Source organism: Scatophagus argus, chromosome 6 (assembly GCF_020382885.2).
Source record: "Scatophagus argus isolate fScaArg1 chromosome 6, fScaArg1.pri, whole genome shotgun sequence".
Lineage (NCBI taxonomy): Eukaryota > Metazoa > Chordata > Actinopteri > Scatophagidae > Scatophagus > Scatophagus argus.
In genome coordinates this window covers 4,189,031-4,208,030 of record NC_058498.1, presented here as the reverse complement: position 1 = coordinate 4,208,030, position 19,000 = coordinate 4,189,031, and the positions used below count along the sequence as shown (strand labels likewise).

General features: G+C 43.3%; 2 protein-coding genes across 4 annotated transcripts; both read left to right on the top strand.

Moving 5' to 3' along the window:
* Positions 1-25: 25 nt before the first annotated feature.
* ankmy1 (ankyrin repeat and MYND domain containing 1) lies at positions 26-6,623 on the top strand. Of its 3 annotated transcripts, XM_046392179.1 has the most exons (21): positions 26-412; positions 676-822; positions 926-1,120; positions 1,394-1,438; positions 1,518-1,756; positions 1,922-2,138; positions 2,375-2,413; positions 2,495-2,536; positions 2,672-2,817; positions 2,995-3,547; positions 3,641-3,825; positions 3,923-4,094; positions 4,181-4,321; positions 4,408-4,515; positions 4,614-4,721; positions 4,826-4,948; positions 5,136-5,237; positions 5,482-5,635; positions 5,728-5,806; positions 6,003-6,157; positions 6,304-6,623. In XM_046392179.1, the coding sequence occupies exons 1-21, from the start codon at positions 191-193 to the stop codon at positions 6,498-6,500; spliced, it is 3,369 nt and encodes a 1,122-aa protein (XP_046248135.1). In that variant the 5' UTR covers positions 26-190; the 3' UTR covers positions 6,501-6,623. The 3 variants fall into 3 exon arrangements, with proteins under 3 accessions (XP_046248135.1, XP_046248133.1, XP_046248132.1); XM_046392177.1 differs by having other exon boundaries at positions 2,375-2,536; positions 3,644-3,825; XM_046392176.1 differs by having other exon boundaries at positions 2,375-2,536.
* Positions 6,624-7,293: 670 nt separating this feature from the next.
* Positions 7,294-12,346, top strand: LOC124060977 (E3 ubiquitin-protein ligase RNF14-like). Its single transcript, XM_046392435.1, has 7 exons — positions 7,294-7,828; positions 8,362-8,492; positions 8,589-9,560; positions 9,827-9,905; positions 10,163-10,378; positions 10,955-11,127; positions 11,262-12,346. The coding sequence occupies exons 1-7, from the start codon at positions 7,675-7,677 to the stop codon at positions 11,403-11,405; spliced, it is 1,869 nt and encodes a 622-aa protein (XP_046248391.1). The 5' UTR covers positions 7,294-7,674; the 3' UTR covers positions 11,406-12,346.
* The last annotated feature ends 6,654 nt before the right edge of the window (positions 12,347-19,000 follow it).

The window sequence follows — 19,000 nt, the reverse complement described above, 5'->3', positions numbered from 1 at the left end:
CGCACAGGAGTCTACTGTCGTCATGACAACCAGCGCCCACGGGAAAAGTCAAAACTCAAATCTGACTTCTGACCGCTGAAGTTTTATCCTTTAGCGTCTTAGTTCTTTGTTCATTCTAACGTTAATTAATAAATATATTAATTGTTGCACTCAAATGAATTCGGGTGAATAATTTTAAGAACGGAGTGAAATGCTGTCGACCTCCAGAGGTGTTGCGGTGCATCCCGGGCGAGGTGGTGCGTGGCCGCCGGGGGCAGGGACGCAACCCATCGGCCCCGGAGGAGCTCATAGCGGCGAGGAGAGAAGACAAGGGCTCGGTGTTCAGGAGTGGCACGACGGTTCCAGATATGAGGGAGAGTTTGTGAACGGGTTAAAACACGGCAAAGGAAAATACACCTGGAGAAGTGGAGAGGTAATTACTGTGACAAAGAATCACGTGGAGATATCAAGAGCCTTTTTGTTAGATTAGCTTGCTAGCTGAATTCATTTTAGGAACTTATATTTTTGAAAAAAATAGACAATAATGAGTCGTCTTCTTATGGTATGTTGCGTGTTACCTGTGGAAAGCTCTTACATACATGTAATGTCATTTTTTGTTTCCTCTTGTCCCTTTTTTCCCCTGAAATTAAACAAAGCAAGTCACTTTTTCATTTCCCTGTCTGCTGCTTTGTGTAGTACTACGAGGGCTCTTTCTACAAAGACTACAGACATGGGGACGGGCAGTACTGCTGGCCCACAGGCCACAAGTTCACTGGCAAGTTTTACCTCAACAGAAAGGAAGGATACGGACATCAGCTGTTTCCTGATGGAGCCACCTTTGAGGTAAACCAGATGGATGGATGAATGGATGGACTGCAGCCCTTTCAACAGATTTTTTAGCTTAGAAATATCAGTTAATAGCAATGAACCTCCTCCCTGCTCTCAGGGTTTGTACCGCAATGACCAGAGGTTTGGTCCTGGTGTGATGAGTTACCCAGATGGGTGTAAGGATGTGGGTCTTTGGCTCGGGGAGCGCCTGCTAAAGCTCTGCGCCTCTGTAGAGGAGGGCTTTAGCTTGAAGAACTTTCCTGAATATGCTGCGTACATGGACCCAGCTGCCGCCACAAACTCTTTGACTCAGGTAAAGGCCGACTGCTGTCTCAACCACAGGTGAACGCCAGGCAAAACACCTTCAGCGTCATTTTTATACACAGATTTGGTTTGAAATGATCCTGTATTACTGTTGCGAGAACAGAGATCCGAGCCTCAACAATGTTTTAAGCAGCCAAAAACATGTAAACCAGCTGTCGTACTACCAAAACATAGCCATCAAACAAATGTCACTAAATACTTATAAATTTGCAAAATATTCTCAATTGTAAGAACCTCTCTGCTCCTCTTTTCTCTTTGCCAGCCTCCCACTAGTGGTCTCGGGACAGAAGCCAGGACAGACTCCAAGGTACAGAACTGTTATAATGGACAATTATATGAGCTTTACGATGTCATTCAAAACAGGTCACATAATTTCCTATCCTCAGGTGGCTATGTACAGCGATCTTCTGTCAGACGAGGATTTTATCCTCCCCCCGGGCATTGAAAGTTACTCAACAGATGGTGATCACTTGCCGCTACCCCCTGGCCGCAGGAGAGAGTTGGATCAACGCTTTTATGGCGAGCTGTGGGAGCCAGACCCCCATTCGTACCAAGGCTATGAGCGAGACCCGCTTTCCGCCCTGCCCTTACAGGCCCGAATGCAGGCTCACATATACAAACACAGGTTAGACAATAATATTGTTTGAATATTGGTACCAAAACACATTATAATGGGACCAGACATCATGTACAGGTATGACTGTAAACACTTTTGCAAGTAAGGTGAAATGTTGTGTGTGCTTATAGACAGGCCTATATGTTTGTGTGTGTGTGTGTCTGTCTGTCTCAGACTGCAGGTTAAAAATGTGGGCTGGGATGTTGGCGCTGTTCTGTCTCTGAACAGAGAAGATTTTGGTCCTAAAGGGCCTCTGGAAGTCAATTCAGAGTTGTTGATCCAGTGCGCCTCCCAAGGGGAACTGCAGGCTGTCTCACAGATCCTCCAGACCGGTTTGATCCACCCTGATGTAGCAGATTCACAGGGACACACTGCACTGATCGCTGCCACAGTAAAACATTATTAATTTTTTTTTTGCTTATTGTTTATTGTTTATTTATTCAGTTGTTCATTCTTTTGCTCTTTGATTGTTATCCAGTACAGGCTGGAAAACCTGCATTGTAGCCAGATATTCAACAATCACACAACAGTTACAAGAAAATAAACAGATAAAGAAATAAAGATTCTTTGGTTTAAGTCCCTTGTTTGTTTCTTTGATTGTTGTATTTTGTTTCTTGTGTCTGTCAGGTAAACTGCCATAACGATGTGATCCAGCTGCTGTTGGACGTGGGTGCTGATATTGACAAGTTGAATTGTGAAAGCATGTCTGCACTGGCTGTTTGTCATGTCCTTTACTACCCTTTTCAGTCTCTGCACACCACATTCACTGAACCATCCGCCAAGAGTCAGGTAAGAGTCTACCTAATGCAGTTTTTATGTGTTTCCTCTTCACTTCTACATCTGTGGTTCAAAGGTTCATGTGTGAAACGGAGATTTGAACAAATTATAGTAATGAATCAAACCTGCCTTGTAATGTGTCATCAGGATTTGAGTTCCCCGTTTGGATATGGAAATAGTCCCCAGGTCAGCCAAGCGGACTTCACTGCAGACACACCCAGGTTTAACAACAGACCTCAGACGGCTAACACAGCTCCGAGCCGCCAGACCAGCTGGATTCTCCTCTCTGACCAGTAAGAATGCGGCTTATATCACCTTCTTCAGAAACTATACATCATGTATCCAGCTGATATCTCCCACTTTTTAAAAACTGAGACAAAGCAAAGTAACTGACACTCATGAACTTACATGTTTCCTTAAAACAAGCTGATGTGTTAATTTAAGTTACCTATTTATTGTGGTATTTTCAGGTCAGCAGAAGAACCAGCAGAGTCCATCTTACATCACAGCAGTAAAGTGTCCAGAGACAGTGAACCCATCAGTGAGCGCTGGCCTGACGTGAATGAACCCGAGATGCCTTCAGAGACTGAACACCTACAGGGGGAGGAGAGAGAGGAGAAAGAGGGAGAAGCAAGGAAAGAGGACTGCAAAGAGAGAGAGGGACAGGTTAAAGAGGGAGAAAAAAGGAATCAGAAGGACCAATTAGAGACGGATAGCAGATGTGATCAAACATGTGAAAATGGAGAAAGTGAGATAAAAGGGAAGGAAAAAGAATTCAAGCAGCTGCAGGAAGATAGAGAAACAGAATCAGGAAAAGAGGATACGGAGGTGAGGGAGGAGGATGAAGAAGACGTTGAGAACAGTGCAAGGAATATTCATGAAGAGGATATAAACGAGAGAGAAGAGAGAGGAAGTGAGTGTGTGTCTGGTTTGGAGCGCTCCATATCGGTGTTGGATGGTCACATTGTAGTGGGCAGCGTTCAGTGGAAGGACTGTCGAGCTAAGGCAGCAGGAAGAGTTCAGGTATATAACACACAGGGTCAACTTCCCGTTGTTGCTTTGATACGCTGGTGCTTGTTTGAACTCACCGTCGTCTCGTCAACTCTCTCTCTGCAGCAGGGCAAACACAAAGAACGGACCCCAAAATCGACCTTTGACTCTGCTTGCTCTGTCAGCAGCTATAACATCCAGGTCACAGAGGAAGTGATGCAGCGTTCAGCCGAAGCGCTGAGTCGCACAGGGATTCCTCAGCGCCCTGACACACAGGAGACTGTGCGCAAAATGGCTGCCATGAAAACTGAGTCAGTTCTGCCTTTTTTTCCCTGTCCTGATTAGTCTGTTCTGATGACACTGATTGTGTTTCTCTATGTAAATTTGATGTGTTGTGTGCCCGGCCAGACACCGTGCTCGTTTGAACACCCTGAAGCTGTTGCTGGAACGGGGTGCTGACCCCAATGTGTCCAGGGTCCCTATGCCTGTCCTCTTTTTAGCCATCATGGCAGCTGACATTGAGGCCGTCAGGAGACTCCTGCTGTGCGGAGCTCACACAGATATTCCCCTTCCACCTGAGGCAGGAATTGTATAAATAAAAATAAATGAACCCCCCCTGTAGCCATAATTCCTATTAACCCCCTAAACCTCTCCCCCTTTTTGCAGAGGAAAGGCCTGTATCCCCTGCATGTAGCTGCAGCACTGCCAGGTTCAGCAGGTCCCAGAATCACAGAGCTGCTGCTCCACTCTGTCACCGACCCAGACGCACAGGCGTGCGACCACAACGAGATCTTTGAGCCAGATAAGGTGTGTGTGTGTGTGTTTACATTTGAAGCTCTTTGATGGACAGTTACGAAGAGTAAGAGTTTTTTTTTGTTTTTTTTTTTAAACAGATTTTCATGAAGGACCAGGAGCCACTGAGCGCATCTGAGAGCCCACGTCTCAAAGAAGGAGGCCGAACAGCTCTGCATGTGGCCTGCCAGAGAGACAGCGACTACCAGGTAAGTACATACTGCACATTCACGTACCTGCACGTCAACATCAGTGTTGTCCATTTTAAGTGACTTTTGTGTTTCTTATTTATTTATTTATTTTGCAGAATGTCAGTAAGGTGGTAGCTCTCCTGCTCTCCCACAGAGCAAGCACAGACCTCCTCTGGAGTGGACACTCACCTCTCTCCCTGGCTATAGCAACTGGGAATGACCTGGTAACACCTTACTTAACCCTAACACCCCCCACCCACACACACACACACACGCGCACACACACAAAGCCTCATGTGTCTTGGACCTGTTTCTTTTCTCTGCCCAGGCAGTGGAGGAGCTGTTGAACGGAGGCGCAGATCCCAACATCCCCCTGGGCCGCAGGGTGGGCAGTGCCCTCTGTGCCCTCGCCAACATCAACTACCACCTGGGCGGCAACAGAATTAAGCTGGTACACACACAAGTACACAATAGCCATACACATAGATAATGTTTATTTCAGTTCTTGAAATGTTACAAAAAAGAATATGCTTCTAAGTTTATTTTGTAGGCCTGCCTGGATGTTTAGAAAAATGAATTGAATTGTGTGTGTGTGTGTGTGTGTGTGTGTGTGTGTGTGTGTGTGTGTGTGTGTGCAGCTGGAAATGTTAGCTAAGGCTGGTGTTGACATCATGATGCCAGTTACAGTGGGTGATGTTGTGGGAACTGCAGTCGACTATGCGTACTACTGCTTCAACCAGGTAACACACCTACACAGTTCAAATCCAAAAACCTTGCAGTAAATCATGTTTTTGTAAACATCATCAGGATTTGTGGTTCTTTTCGAAGCCATAGCTGATGGTAATTTATATTAAACTGCATTATATTGACAGGTGTTTCAAATATTTGGCCCCCCTCCATGTGTATATTTGTTATTACTACAATGATTACTTCTTCTTCACTTCATAGTTTAATCTGAATAACTGTCCATATGTTACTATCTAGGACGTGACTATTGCTAAGACTCCCTTCCACGCTCTGAACACGCGAGAGAGGCAAACATTCAGAGCACGACGCCAACTGCTGAGAATGATGGGAGAGCTGCTGAGAGAGACTGCCGGCCGGAGGGAGCGGGAGAATTCAGACCGAGAACGACAAGGTATTTGTGTTCTTCAAAGGCAAAAACATCTGACTGTTATTCTGTGGTTTTGAGTATGGCTGTAAATCATACTGTGTGTGTGTGTGTAACAGGCAGCAGTAGTACTGAAAGGATTGTGTACCCGGGGAAAAGTGCCATTTCCTTTCTACCACCCATAACAGAAATACACAGGTACACACACATGCATGCATGTAATGCACCTTCATGTTGTCCTTTTCTTTTTCTGTTCCTCGTCTTTAGAACTTGTACTTTGTACAGCTCAGATCCTAATTTTTGCCCCAGAGTTGAGAGGCAAAGTAAAGAAATACAAATCTTTCAGCAGCCTGTTTCCATCTGTGTGTGCGTGTGTGTGTCAATCTTTCCTTAGGAAACCAGTGTTAAAGTTCTGCTACCAATGCGGTCGCTCTGTGTCTGTGAAGCTGACCGCTTGCAGCCGCTGCCACAGGGTCTTCTACTGCTCCAGGACCTGCAAACTGAAAGCATGGGATGAAAGACACAAAGACGAGTGCATCCGGGTGTCAGGTGGGAATCCGGGTCTCGGTTCAGCTAACCCAGACAACACCATAAAGTTACGCTTTGGACAGGCTCTGGGAATTACTACTTTGGTTTTTACCTTTTGGATAAACACAACATGTAAATACTTTGTTTCTTTTTCTCTCTCCACCCAGCATCTGCAGAGGGCACACAGAAGAGGATTGTGTTTAAATTCCAAAAAGGCCCAAGGCCCTTGAGTGCCATTTTGAAATCCAGAACGCTCCCCGGGGCCTGGAGTGTCAAATCCCAAAGAGTCCCCGAGCCCTTGAGCGTGGCAGAGAAGGTCTTACAGGGCCCAGTCAACCTGAAGGAAAACTACAGCTGTAACTGATGGACACTAACATTACACACACCCAATAACAGCTGAACTACAATGTTGTCTGCCTGACATTACTTTATATACTTGGCTGAACACTGAATGATGATTTTCTTCCATAATAAATTCTCTTATCGTGTTTGGTCCAGATACCTTGATAACCATTGGCTTGATGACGGTGACATTTGCTGTGGATGTTTACGGTGCCAAGAGGTTGACTCATAATTCTTTAAGTGACCCTGTGACTGTTTTACACTCAACAATATCAGACTCCAACGTGCTGAACATATCCATTCCCCACAGACAATTATTTCCATTTCTGTTTCTCCACTCCTTCAGCACCAAACACTAACGTCTCGGCTGGTCTTTCCTGTAGCGCCAGGACAAACATTGCACTTGCGTCATCCAATGGTTCCAAGAAAAAAAACAGTATTTTAGAATGTATTACGTTCTGATTTGTGTGTGTGTGTGTGTGTGAAACACCACACAATAAAACCATTTGTTTAAATGAAACCATCTTAGGGGTTTAGAAGAGAGAGGGTCACAGACCAAAAGACTTTTACAATGCAGTATGCTTTACACATTAATCAGAAAAGTAGTATCTACAACTGTCAGATAAATGTAGTGGTGTAAAAAAAACTGCAATATTTCCCTGTGAAATGTAGTGTAGTATAAAGTTAAGTAAAATGGAGATGCTCAAATAAATTAGAAATACTTCAAAGTTGTACTGTTGTCACATTCTGCCACTTTATTTTACATGTGCTTTCACGGTCAAGCCTACATTTCCTTGATATCCACAATATTTCTTAAATTCGCAATTCAAATAACATACGGGTTGTTATTATTAAAGAAAGTGTGTTTAACATAATGACCCTGAATGTTACATGACTAATACGAACCCGTTCAGCATAACAGCAACAACAGAACAGCAGCACTACGGACAGACGTTGCTTCTTGATCCTTAGCCTTGCATCATACCCAGATGAGTCAACAGAGGGACGGACAACCACAGACCAGGAAAAGGCTGGCAGACACACTAAGACTTCACAAGCAGCTACAGACGTTTACACGAAGCTAAACTCCAGCAGGAAACAAAAACGCATCAGCTTTTCTGGAACAACCAGTTTCGCAGTCAGCGCTGAGAGGAAGTGGAGTTTGTTAAGACTGTTCGGGGGCCGGAACGGGAGGAATGAGTGCGGACTTGGAGGAGCAGGAAGACGAACTGCTCGCCCTCCAGAGTATTTTAGGTCCGGAGGAGTTTGTCCGGGATGAGCCGAAGGCTGCCGGAGAAATCCGAGTGTCTGTTGAGCTGTGTGCACACTTCAATGTGGCACTGAAAGAAGGTAACAGAATCCGGCTGGAGCAAACATTTGGCTTTCTTTGTATTGACACGAATAGAAGGGCGTGGATTATAACAGAAAACTAAAGCTAGAGAGCTAGCTATATGAGCTATCTAGCTATAAGCTAACTAGAAAGCTATATATATGCATTCATGTATATATCAGGACTGTGTATTGGCAAGACAAGACCAGATAATGTCAGTATACTGCGTCATAGGCGTGTGTTTTTTATGTTTACATAAGTGATTAGTGATTTGTGTTTACTTCTGCTTGTCCGTTGCGTGGCAACACAACCAAAAAATAAATAAATCTTCGCATGCACACTATTAATTAAAAATCAAGCGTTCTTGAGAATCCTCATCGTATAGTAGCCTGCTAAACTTAGTATTGTAATGTTCAAGTGTTTTTTGAAAAACGTCCAAAATAACAAAAACACTGTTGACACGGTTGAAACTCAGATGCAGTGATATGAATGGTTAAATTGCTTAAAAGAAATCTTGATCTTGAATCCTGATCTTGCTGTTTTTCTCTCCAAGATGAATCGCTCTTGCAGTATGAGATATCATCCCTCCCTCCTCTGCTGCTGACCTTTGAACTCCCTGAGGACTACCCGTCCTCCTCCCCTCCGTCCTTCACCCTCACCTGCAGCTGGCTAACACACACACAGGTAAAGCCTAAAACCTTCCAGTGTGTGTCGCACAGAGAGCAGATTGCAGAGGGTCCGTGAAGATTTCATCAGTCCATTTTCCTTCTCCTCCCACAGCTCTCTGCACTGTGTGCTCAGCTCACTGCTCTCTACCAGGACACCGGAGGCGCTGTGGTGCTCTTCACTTGGGTACAGTTTCTTAAAGAAGATGCCCTCAGGTTTCTGGACATCCATACTCTGCTCGAGTTGCCCTCTGATGAACACAGCACCCAGAACTATAGCCAGGACTCATTACAAGCTCTCTCAGAACCAAAGAAGTCAGGAGACACCGATAACCAAAGTTGTAATGTCTCAGATCCATGTGAAGTAGAGCATCCGATGCAGATTCCTGCTGATGGTCGAAATCCCTCAACCTCAGGCCATAGCCTCACAGATTCTATTGTGGCATCAGACTCCTCCAGTGCTCATCAAAATAATTCACCATCTCGCCACAGCAAAGTCAGCCAGAATGGTGCACACTCAGGGCCTAAGGCGGATTATCAAGAGACCTCTCACGATTCTGACCAAACTGCACAAGCATCAGATGCGAAGGAGGCTGAGTTTAAGACCAACAGCCAGAATGATCAGTCTTCAACTGAAGGAAAATCAAAGCCTCCTCCAGCTGTTCAGTTTGATCAAAGTGGCCCAGAAGGTTTCTTAAATGGAGAGAATGTTTTAACATCTTTATCGCTTCCCTCCAGCTCCTCTGGCCCGCCAGATGACAGCGTACAAGGAGCTGCATCTCTGCCGGTCCACCCGAGAGTAAAAGAGAAGCAAACCCTCTCTCTGACTCCGTCACAAGCTCTCCTCTCCCAGCTCCTGATCTACGACGCGGCCCAGAAACAGAAACAGTTTGCCTCCACGGTGTTTGACTGTGGTGTGTGTTTTATGTCCTGGCTCGGTTCAGACTGCGTGCGGTTGCACGAGTGTGGCCACATCTTCTGCCGGAAGTGTCTCGCCCAGTTCTGTAAGCTCCAGATCACAGAGGGGAACGTCCGGGCTGTCACCTGTCCACAGGCAGACTGCACTGCCACTCCCACACCTGCACAGGTACAGACCTGACCTGTCTGTTCTCTTTGCCGTCGTGTGGATATACACATGTACACACCTTTTGTGTACCAAGTTGGACATTTAGCAGTGAAAAAAATTAACTTAATCCATGGACAGAAACTACGTCATGGTGATAATATTTCTGAATTTCTGCATATGTGTGTTAGGCACTTCTGACATGCAGCTTAGCTCCTGCAGAAATCTCTTCCATTTTTAATTTTGATTAACTCACAGGCTCTCTTTTTTTGTGTGTTTTTATACGTTAGGTGAAGAGCCTGGTAGGGGACGAGCTGTTCAGCCGCTATGATCGCCTCCTGCTGCAGAACACCCTGGACTGCATGCCTGGTGTGTTTGCCTTACAGCATATTGCTGTGAAGCCGGCCGTGTATTCAAAGCCTTTATACATTAGAATGACCAGAGACGGGTTTCTCTTTCAGTGTGTGTGTCTCTCTCTGCTATTTTTCATGCCACCTGTGAAGATGACACTAAATTAACTAAATTAACAAACCAGACAGAAATTTTTAGCGCCTTCTTGTTAAGGAAAATCTCGTTTTATTTTCCAATGGGTTCACGGAAGAGTCTCTGCTCGTCTCTCCTCTCAGATGTGGTGTACTGTCCCCGGCAGTCCTGTGGTTCGGCTGTAATTCAGGACAAGTCCAGCACTGCGGCGATGTGCGCTGCTTGTGGCTTTGCCTTCTGTGTCGCCTGCAGAAAGACCTACCACGGGGCAGATGACTGTCAGAGAAAGAAGGTCAGGCCAGCACAGAAGGCCACAGAACACACAGAGCAAGCCGGTGTGGATCTGCCACAATCACAAGGTACACAAGCGAGCGTGTGTGAGTGTTGAGTAGAGTATATTCTGAAAGGAATACAACACGAGCTGTCACATGAAAATATTTTACATCTCACCTGAGCTTTGTTTTGTTTATAAAGAAATGAACAAACGCTGTATATTTTCTCAGCATTGAAAAGGAGGCGGAGTAAACTGTGTGTAGATGTCTCAGTCTCACTGAAGACACTAAATAGAGATTTTCTATGCCTAAAAATCAGTTTTTCCTCATCTGAAGCAACACAATGCAGCAGGAAAACTATTGTTTTATGATTAGCAGCTCTTCAAGACCTACAAACGTTCATATGCATCGAGAGGTGTATCAGTTTATTCCAGACGTTAAAATATTCTTATCTGGTAGCGGTCAGAGAGGAATTCATCTTAGGGGAACGAGATGATCCAACTGATCGATTTTGATTAAACTGTAAGCGACGGGCTGAAGGTTGCAGCAACCTTTGGCCAGTGTCTAATCACAGTCCCGTTGGTGGACTGAACATCTCGTCTGTGTGGACCCAGATGTGTGTCGACGAGTATCTGAAGCAGTGTCGCTGTGTGTGTGTCTCAGAGGGGATGAAAGCTCTGTGGGATGACTATGCCGATGGCAGTAAGGAGAGGAGGCACCTCCTGGAGAGCAGATACAGCCGAAAGATGCTACAGCTCACGATGACGGAGTACCTGAGTGAGGACTGGGTACTCCTCAACAGCAAGTACTGCCCTCACTGCTTCTGGAGAATAGAGGTGCTCATTCATCCACCTGTTAATGCACACAGACACATTTTCACAACAACAAACGACGACAGAACGTTGCTGTTTTCCTGCTTTGGGCCGCTGCGTCATTGCTGATGCATGCAGTGTTGTGTTTTGTGTTGCAGAAGAACGAAGGATGCAACGTAATGTTGTGCTCTCAGTGTAGAAAGATGTTCTGCTGGGCCTGCCTCGCCAAACTGTCCCCACCTCACGGAAGCGAACACTTTGAGGACGGCGGCTGCTCCCTCTACCAACAGCAGGAGCCTTAGTCCTTCAGCTACTCGCATCGCCAGGCAGCGAGGGGATGGAGTCAGCAAAATTTTGCACACGTTCAAATCTGCACTTTGAAAAAGAAAAAGAAAAAAAAAAGCTATGATGTGGAACATGCTCTAACACTGATCATCTCAACAGTTTTAATCTCTACACTATAAACATTGTAGTCCACATGGTGTTTTGTTATAAACGGGCTGACTGAGTCACAGTTTATACAAAAAAAAAAAGCCAAAGACATAGAAATTCCAGAAATCTAAATATTTAACATCATAGTGTCACTGATTTCTGCTCTAGCTTGACAGTCATTCACAAAATCATGGTTCATGCTGCGTCATGACCAGTAGAGGGGGCTGAATAACAAGAACGACAAAGCTCAAACACTGTCGGGTTACTTCATGTGAGTTCCCCTTTTGATTCTATCCAAAATGCATTTTTTTCAACATATACTTTATAATTTATAATTCTAAGTTAAGATTATTAAATGTAATAAAATAACAATAAACAAAGACAAACAATGTGACACGTATGTAACATGATCCATGATGATAAAATCATCCATCGTGCCTTCTTTGAATTAAGTCTGAGCATTCATATGAAAGCCATAACTCCCAGTTACGATCAGGGTAACCAGAGTGTGAAGGGGTTTTCCTTCTTTAGGCTAAAGGTGATGCGGCACAGCATGTGCTGCTTCTCTGATGAGGCTGGGCTGTCTTCAGCAGGTTGAAGGCATGTTGTACTCTGCAGACAGAGGGAGACTGCAGCTGACAAGTGTTTGCATTTTCAATCGATCTAGCAATTAATACTACAAACATGTTCTGTTTACTGTCAGATCAGGTTGATAAAACAAGCACATATTCACATTTTAGAAACTGAAACTGGGTGAAAGAATAAAAAGTTACTTACATGACAAATTGATTATTAAAGTTATTGTGGTTTACTCTTCAGTTGTCTGAGTGACTAAGCTGTCACGTATGTGGCCGTTTTCATCCGATGAACTGTTCTTTAACTGTGCAGCAGCTTCACTGCTGTACTGCTGCATGAGTGAACCAAACCAGATGTCAAACAGAAGCACTAACATAAAGGTAAAACCATGTGCCCCTTTAAGCACAAGGTATGCACAGACGTGAAAACGAAGGTTTAAATTATAAAGTGCAATTAAGCAGCCTCCCAGTCCACTGATGTTCATAGTTGTATAAAGCTAAACTCCAAGTGGGACTGTTGTAGATTTAAATGTTCTTTTTTTATCATCAAAAGTCATCTGAGTTACTTATTGGCACTCTGAACAACCTTTGAGCAAAGAGGAAAAAGGTCGATTATTACACAGTCACATTTATCAGTTGACTCACAGGTGGTTAATCAGCCCTTATTCTTGAGAAACACACACATTGTAACTCCCTTCACCCTGCAGGTAAAGTTACTGGGTGTTTTGAATCAACTCAGTGATCGACTTCCTGTTTTTGAAACTTTCCCCTCCCTTCCTCCACTGCCCTGTCATAACAGTGGAACAAAGACCACTGTAGCATGTCCCCAGGCTGTCTGAGACATGATCGGGAGTCTACAGCTGTCTTTCATATCAAGCCAGAAAATATTGGCCCTCTCTGGCGCTGTCTGTGTCTGTATCCCTTCCAGGAAAACTCAAGTTTCCACACAGGGGTCATCACTTCCTCGTAAATGTCTAAACAACTGTTTGTCCTTCTGACCCACAGTCCTCTAGCCTGGAAAGGCCTGGGGTGGGGGGAGGGGGTCACTGGGAGACAGGGTGTGTGTTTGTGGCTGTCAAACCCCTTTGGTGGTAGAGGTGGGGTGTAAAATACAATTAAAAAGGATAGATATCAGGAACAAAACAGGTTGACAATTGGCAAGTTACCACAGTGTAAAAATGAAATGTATGAAAAGCAGAGCTTGTTTTGCTTTCTGAGAACGTTTTAATGGGCAATAATCCTTAAAGCAGCTATGATTGATATTTTATTTTAACAACTGTACGAAATGACAATGTGAAATAGATTTGAGACTTGCATGTCATTAGACAGTGACAGTTGCAAAAAATGTGAGCTGATGCTGCACGGCTGAATGTTTAGTAATGAAAATCAGTTCTGTTCTTGTTCATTTTCTCTGAATAAAACAGGTGCCATATTCGAGACCAGCCTCAGTGCCCCTGCAGCAGAAGGTATTAATGTCTATAAACAAAAATCCCATGTAAAATGGAGTATTAATTGTAATTGTAATGATAAAATGACCTGCTTTCATGAACAGAGGATGATGACAGCAGAAATCTTTTATTCAGCAGCTTTGTGATAAAGTATATTCCTAACGGCAGCTGCAGACTGTTGCCTCTTCCTACTGTTTTGCCCAACACTTACAGTAATTACTACACCATTAGTACCCAGATATCCTTCATTAAAAAGCATCAGTATTGATTAATAAGGAAAGGTATCTAAAGTGCCCATACACCATACTGAAAAAGAATCATTCCAAGTGCAAATCAAGTTTGTGAGTTCTCACTAAAAACTAACATAAACCTGAGGCCAGAGTGTGCACCACATTTCGGGCAATCTGTTCATAAGGCTTGTGAGATATCCTCCTGACTGGCAAATAAACAAAGTACCCGGAGCACAAGAACAGCTTTCTTGGCAAAAGTGATTTGGAGAATACCAAGTAAAGCCTGGCTATCAGTGCAGTGGAAACAAAGCTATGTAGGGCGTCTTCTCCCTTTGAGCCAATAACAGCATCAGCTAACAGAACACTTATTTCCCCTGGAGCGGTACGAGCTGAGCCGTGGAGGAGAAACACACATTCACTGGAGCAATCATCAACTCAGCTCAGTTATTAATATCATCTGCCCGTTTATTCATCTGTCAGAAAACACACACACACACATACTCACACTGCCTCAGAAGTCAGTCATCCACGCGTCCATTCAGTCAGTCAGTGGTATATTGGCAACATCATTCAGAGGCACCGAAAGTGTGCTGAGGTTTTCACATAGAGTACAGGAGTGTAGCCTGCAGGGGCGCTGCTAGGAGGTCTGGGGTCCCTGACAGAAGATGGAGGTGCGGGGTCCTGAATTCTGTCAGTGCACAAGACTGACTCAGTCTGTAGACCAGGATTCATGGGCTTTCTCTGATATATCTGTGGGGTAAGCATGGAGCTGAAGCCAGGAGGTGATTAGCTTAGCTTAGCATAAAGATCAAATGCAGGGGGAAACAGCTGGCCTTGCTCTGCCTGAAGTTAATCTGCCAACAAGCTTCTTTAAATTGTGCTGCAGCTCATTTATTTAATCCATGCAACCTGTAAGGATGATGATTTGTGGTATAAAAATCACCTTATTAGCTACATGCCCTGTTCTCAGAACTATAACATCCTTACTGACCCACCACCTGATCATGAGGAGGTTGAGGTTTATTTCCTTGACCTTAGAACCACATATCTATGACTAAAAAATACTCAACCCCAGTGAACCTCCTTGGTCAGATATATGTGGCTTTACAAGGAGTTATTGACCCTAACCATTTCTTGGCAAACAAAAACAGGGACCAGTGACTTCCCAGTGTCTTGTTGCTGGGAAAAAGGTGCTGGTTGAACCATAATTAAGGAATGAAACCACAAACAAACAACATGCATAATAATTAGTAGGCTTTAGAGGTGTTGGTAGGCAGACATTAAACTATGGACAGAGCCACACTGGCTGTTTTCCCACGTTTCTAAAATGTATGCTAAGCTAAGCTAATCACCTCTTGGCTCGAGCTCCATAACTGACAGACATAAGAGTGTTATCAATCTACTCAGCAACTGGTTATCGAAAAAGCTTCTTCAATCCCAACTTTCGTTGAGATGTGAATTGCAACCAAGGCCCTGCACTACAGGTGGGAATGGTGACTATTCCCCCACAGAAAGGACAGAAGAAGCCCTTCAGATGACCAGAATTTATGTTCAGCTTTCTGCAGGCCTTAACAAAATCCAACCAGTGATGTCTAATTTCACTGACATAATGCATAAACATCTGTTTATAGAATAGTTTGTGTCCAACTATTTTCAAAGATGTTTTTTTTTTCTTAAGCTCACAGGGTTGCCCATCTACCCTGGTCTGATCAGCCCAACAGTGCATGGATAAACACACAGAATAACAAATAAGATACACATCCATAACAGCCTCAAATTCTCACCTTGTAAACATTAGGATATAAATCATTGAGAAGCAAATTCACTTGAATTAAACAATATACTGTAGCATAATTTCCTCCATAAACACGAGTGTATTTCTATAGTCAGTGTAAAAATCATGTTTCTTTTCAATGCCCTTTTGGTAGATGCATGACAGCATAGCAGTCGGTCTGATAAACCTAAGAAAAGCCTTCTTGAACAGCATCCTCACTGCCAGTATTTTTCCTTAATAGCAGAAACATCTCAACAGTTATTAAGTATGACTTTACTCATGCATGAAATAAACCAGATACAGTTTATACGGTGTAACACTTCTCTGTCATTTACAACAAAGCACTTATAAGAACTTATAAGTTATGGTACTGAAACACATCTGCATTTAGAAAACAAAAACATTGGTTGATAACAATTCAACTAAGAATTATCAGTATATTATATTTACCAAACGTTGTCATCTCTAACAAGTAAACACAGTGAGAACAAAACAAACATAAACAGTACCTCGGGTATATGAACCACTTCAACATAGTACCAGAGCAAACAACGAATATACAGTCTGTTTTTTTATAGGCAGTAACGCAAACTGCAAATGATTTCAGTGAACAAAGATCAAATAAAAGAGCCAATTTAACATTAAAACTACAGTTAACGGCCATGTGTAGGTGTGTATATTCCTTTATTTACCACAGTGGTTTCTTGATTTCGGCTTTGGAGCGCTCAACACATTTGTATCAAACAATCAAGATCTTTAGATGCAGAACTGTGTTTCATAACATTGACATCCAACCAAAAATAGTTCTGTAGAAAAGGAGCAGTTAGCAGAGGTTTGCCGTGTTTTAGCCCACCAACTACAGATCGTGTTTACAAGGTTTGACTATTTACTTTTCTTTCAATTAGCACCTGCTGGCTGTGAGATTTTCTTGAATCAAGTGAGAATGCAATAGACCGAGGATTTGGATGAAGAGTTCATCATCATGAATACTTGTAAATGTTTAAATCTGACATAGGTGTCCTGATTCTGGTATTTTATGTGTTTCCAAAAACAAAACCAATCTAGAACATCATTGTGGCATTTGTGATATCATCACAAAAAAGTAGAAGAAAATGCCTTAATGGAATATTTAATGGTTTATTTAACCACTTTATCCTGTTGCCTCCAAGTTCCCATTAAGTGCCTTGTTTGTTGTCTGCTTTTTCACTATTATCTGCCAAAGAAACACCACCTGCCTCCAGGTTTTCAATGTCTGATTTCATCTGATTAAACAAAATGTTATGCAGGAATACCCAACATGTAGGTTCCTCGAAAGACAGGACAGCTAAAATGAGCTTATCGTGCAAAACCTGCCTTAGCTGATGCACTTTAGCCGTGCAAACTCTTAACAAATTTTCAGTTTAGAGCAAAATCTTATCAGCATGCAGTGAACTGGGGACTTCTGAGGGCGTTTGCAGTTGTCTCACTTGTTCGAGCAAACAATCTGACAAGAAGAAAAATCAGTCTTTGGTTGTCCACACTGGCTGTATCCTATGATGATGGGTCTCAAGTAGACATTCCCACATCTTAAGGGGTCCCAAGCCAAAACTTTAGGTAACCACCGGTTTATAGAGTCCAAATATATGACTGAACAGAGACAGAAAATGTTTCAGGACCACCGTCTTATCATAAAGACTGTAATAGGACAGACTTTTTGGGAGCCTGACAGGTTTCTTATAGCCGCTCTTAATTTCCTCCATTCCTTTGCAGTTTATTATTTTGTGAAGATGTCTTGTAGCTGCATTGGAGTGTGACTCTCATTTCAAATCAAGGAGCCTGTCAACATAATAAAAGGCTGTGCTACCCATACTTTCAGGTAACACAAAGCTTGTTGTTTCTAGGAGGAGGAGGAGGGCTGTTAACAGACTGCAACTCTGTCTAGTGTGAAGAACTCCTCGGCTAGCTGTGTCTCACCCACAGCTTTGGTTACACCTCTGCGTTCATTAGCTCCTCTTTGTTCCTTTTGGATGAAACCACACGGCGCGGTGGGCTGATAAAACAGCCAAGCATCCTGTTTTCTCCCTCTCCGGCTGGCCGTCTCTCACATGTTTAAATCCCACCACAGTACTTTGTTCTCACAGTGCTTTTCTCCTGAGTGTCCTCCTGTGTGTGTGTGTGTGTGTGTGTGTGTGTGTGTGAGTGTTTGGGTTCTAGAAACAAATGTAAGATGTTAACAGCTGCCTCTACCCCACAGCTAACCAACCAGCTGTGTGTGTGTGTGTGTGCGTGTGTGTGCACATGCCATTCTGAAATGGGGATGCAAATGTAAAGTAAAACAGGAGGATTTTTCTCCTTTTATGAACCACAGAGCCAATCAATCACTGTATACTGTTTAAGTTTGACTTTCCCTCGGGATCAATAAAGTATCTGTCTGTCTATCTAAATGCTTGTGTTGATATCTGAAAATCTGGATGGGATTCACCTTTTTTTTCACCCTCTGAATGCAAAGGAGGTCGTAGCCAACGTTAAAGGCACTGTACACTACTTTTAGTCATTTCAAGTACAAATGTGTAACTCTAAATACCTAGTGACTGCTCAGTGTTCGGCTCAGCATCACGACTCTGTAACACAAAATCAGATTTGATTCCAATTACATAACTGATCTTTTCAGCGTGGGTTAAACACTGAAAAACAGACAGACCAGGGTCATACGGGGTAAAAAACAACAACAACAATAAAAATCTGTAAATCCAGACAAAACCCCTCACTCCTCTGCAGCTGTTTCACACTACAGTAAAACCTGCTTACGCCCCCTCTGAGAATCACAATCGAATGGGGAGAATTAAATGATCTGTCTCACAACCAGAAACATCCACGAGCTCTGCACACGCTCGTTTGCAATTTGCAAACTAATTAGAAGTTTGGAGTTAAATGCTTTGGGCTGCAGGCATCCTGATGAGTTTCCAACAGGTTTGCACATTTCTTCCTCGCAGTGCCAGCTTGGCTGTGTTGTCAAGACTAAGATTCAGCTTGTATGCTGCCTCTAAAGAAGCACGTGGTCCTCCAGCACAGTCCAAATGTTCACTAACAGCTTTCAACTGCAGACGGATGGCAGCAGATTTACTCTTCCAATGAACAAGGGCATCACCCGAACTGGTACGGCGGACCTACTGTAAAATCCACTCACAGACGTACAGTGCTGATTGGCAGACATTCAGTCAGTGCGCACTTTGTACAAGATTCCTGATAATAATTAAATAGCTTTACAATATATACTAGGCCAACATTAACCAAAGAATCAACAGTATTAACGTATGTCATACTATATTTACATCTATAATATAATTTGAGAATATTTACATAATATTTGCGTTGATTTAATACAAGAAGTAAATGACAGACTATAGAAAACCCCAATCAATACTATAGAGCATATATATTGATACTGTATATTTCCAG

Coding starts and splice junctions, on each gene's coding strand:
- ankmy1 (XM_046392176.1), top strand. CDS start 191: ATGCTGTCGACCTCCAGAGGTGTTGCGGTGCATCCCGGGCGAGGTGGT. Junction 823..925: donor CTGATGGAGCCACCTTTGAG/GTAAACCAGATG, acceptor CCCTGCTCTCAG/GGTTTGTACCGCAATGACCA. Junction 2,139..2,374: donor CTGCACTGATCGCTGCCACA/GTAAAACATTAT, acceptor TGTGTCTGTCAG/GTAAACTGCCATAACGATGT.
- LOC124060977 (XM_046392435.1), top strand. CDS start 7,675: ATGAGTGCGGACTTGGAGGAGCAGGAAGACGAACTGCTCGCCCTCCAG. Junction 7,829..8,361: donor CAATGTGGCACTGAAAGAAG/GTAACAGAATCC, acceptor TTTCTCTCCAAG/ATGAATCGCTCTTGCAGTAT. Junction 10,379..10,954: donor GGATCTGCCACAATCACAAG/GTACACAAGCGA, acceptor TGTGTGTCTCAG/AGGGGATGAAAGCTCTGTGG.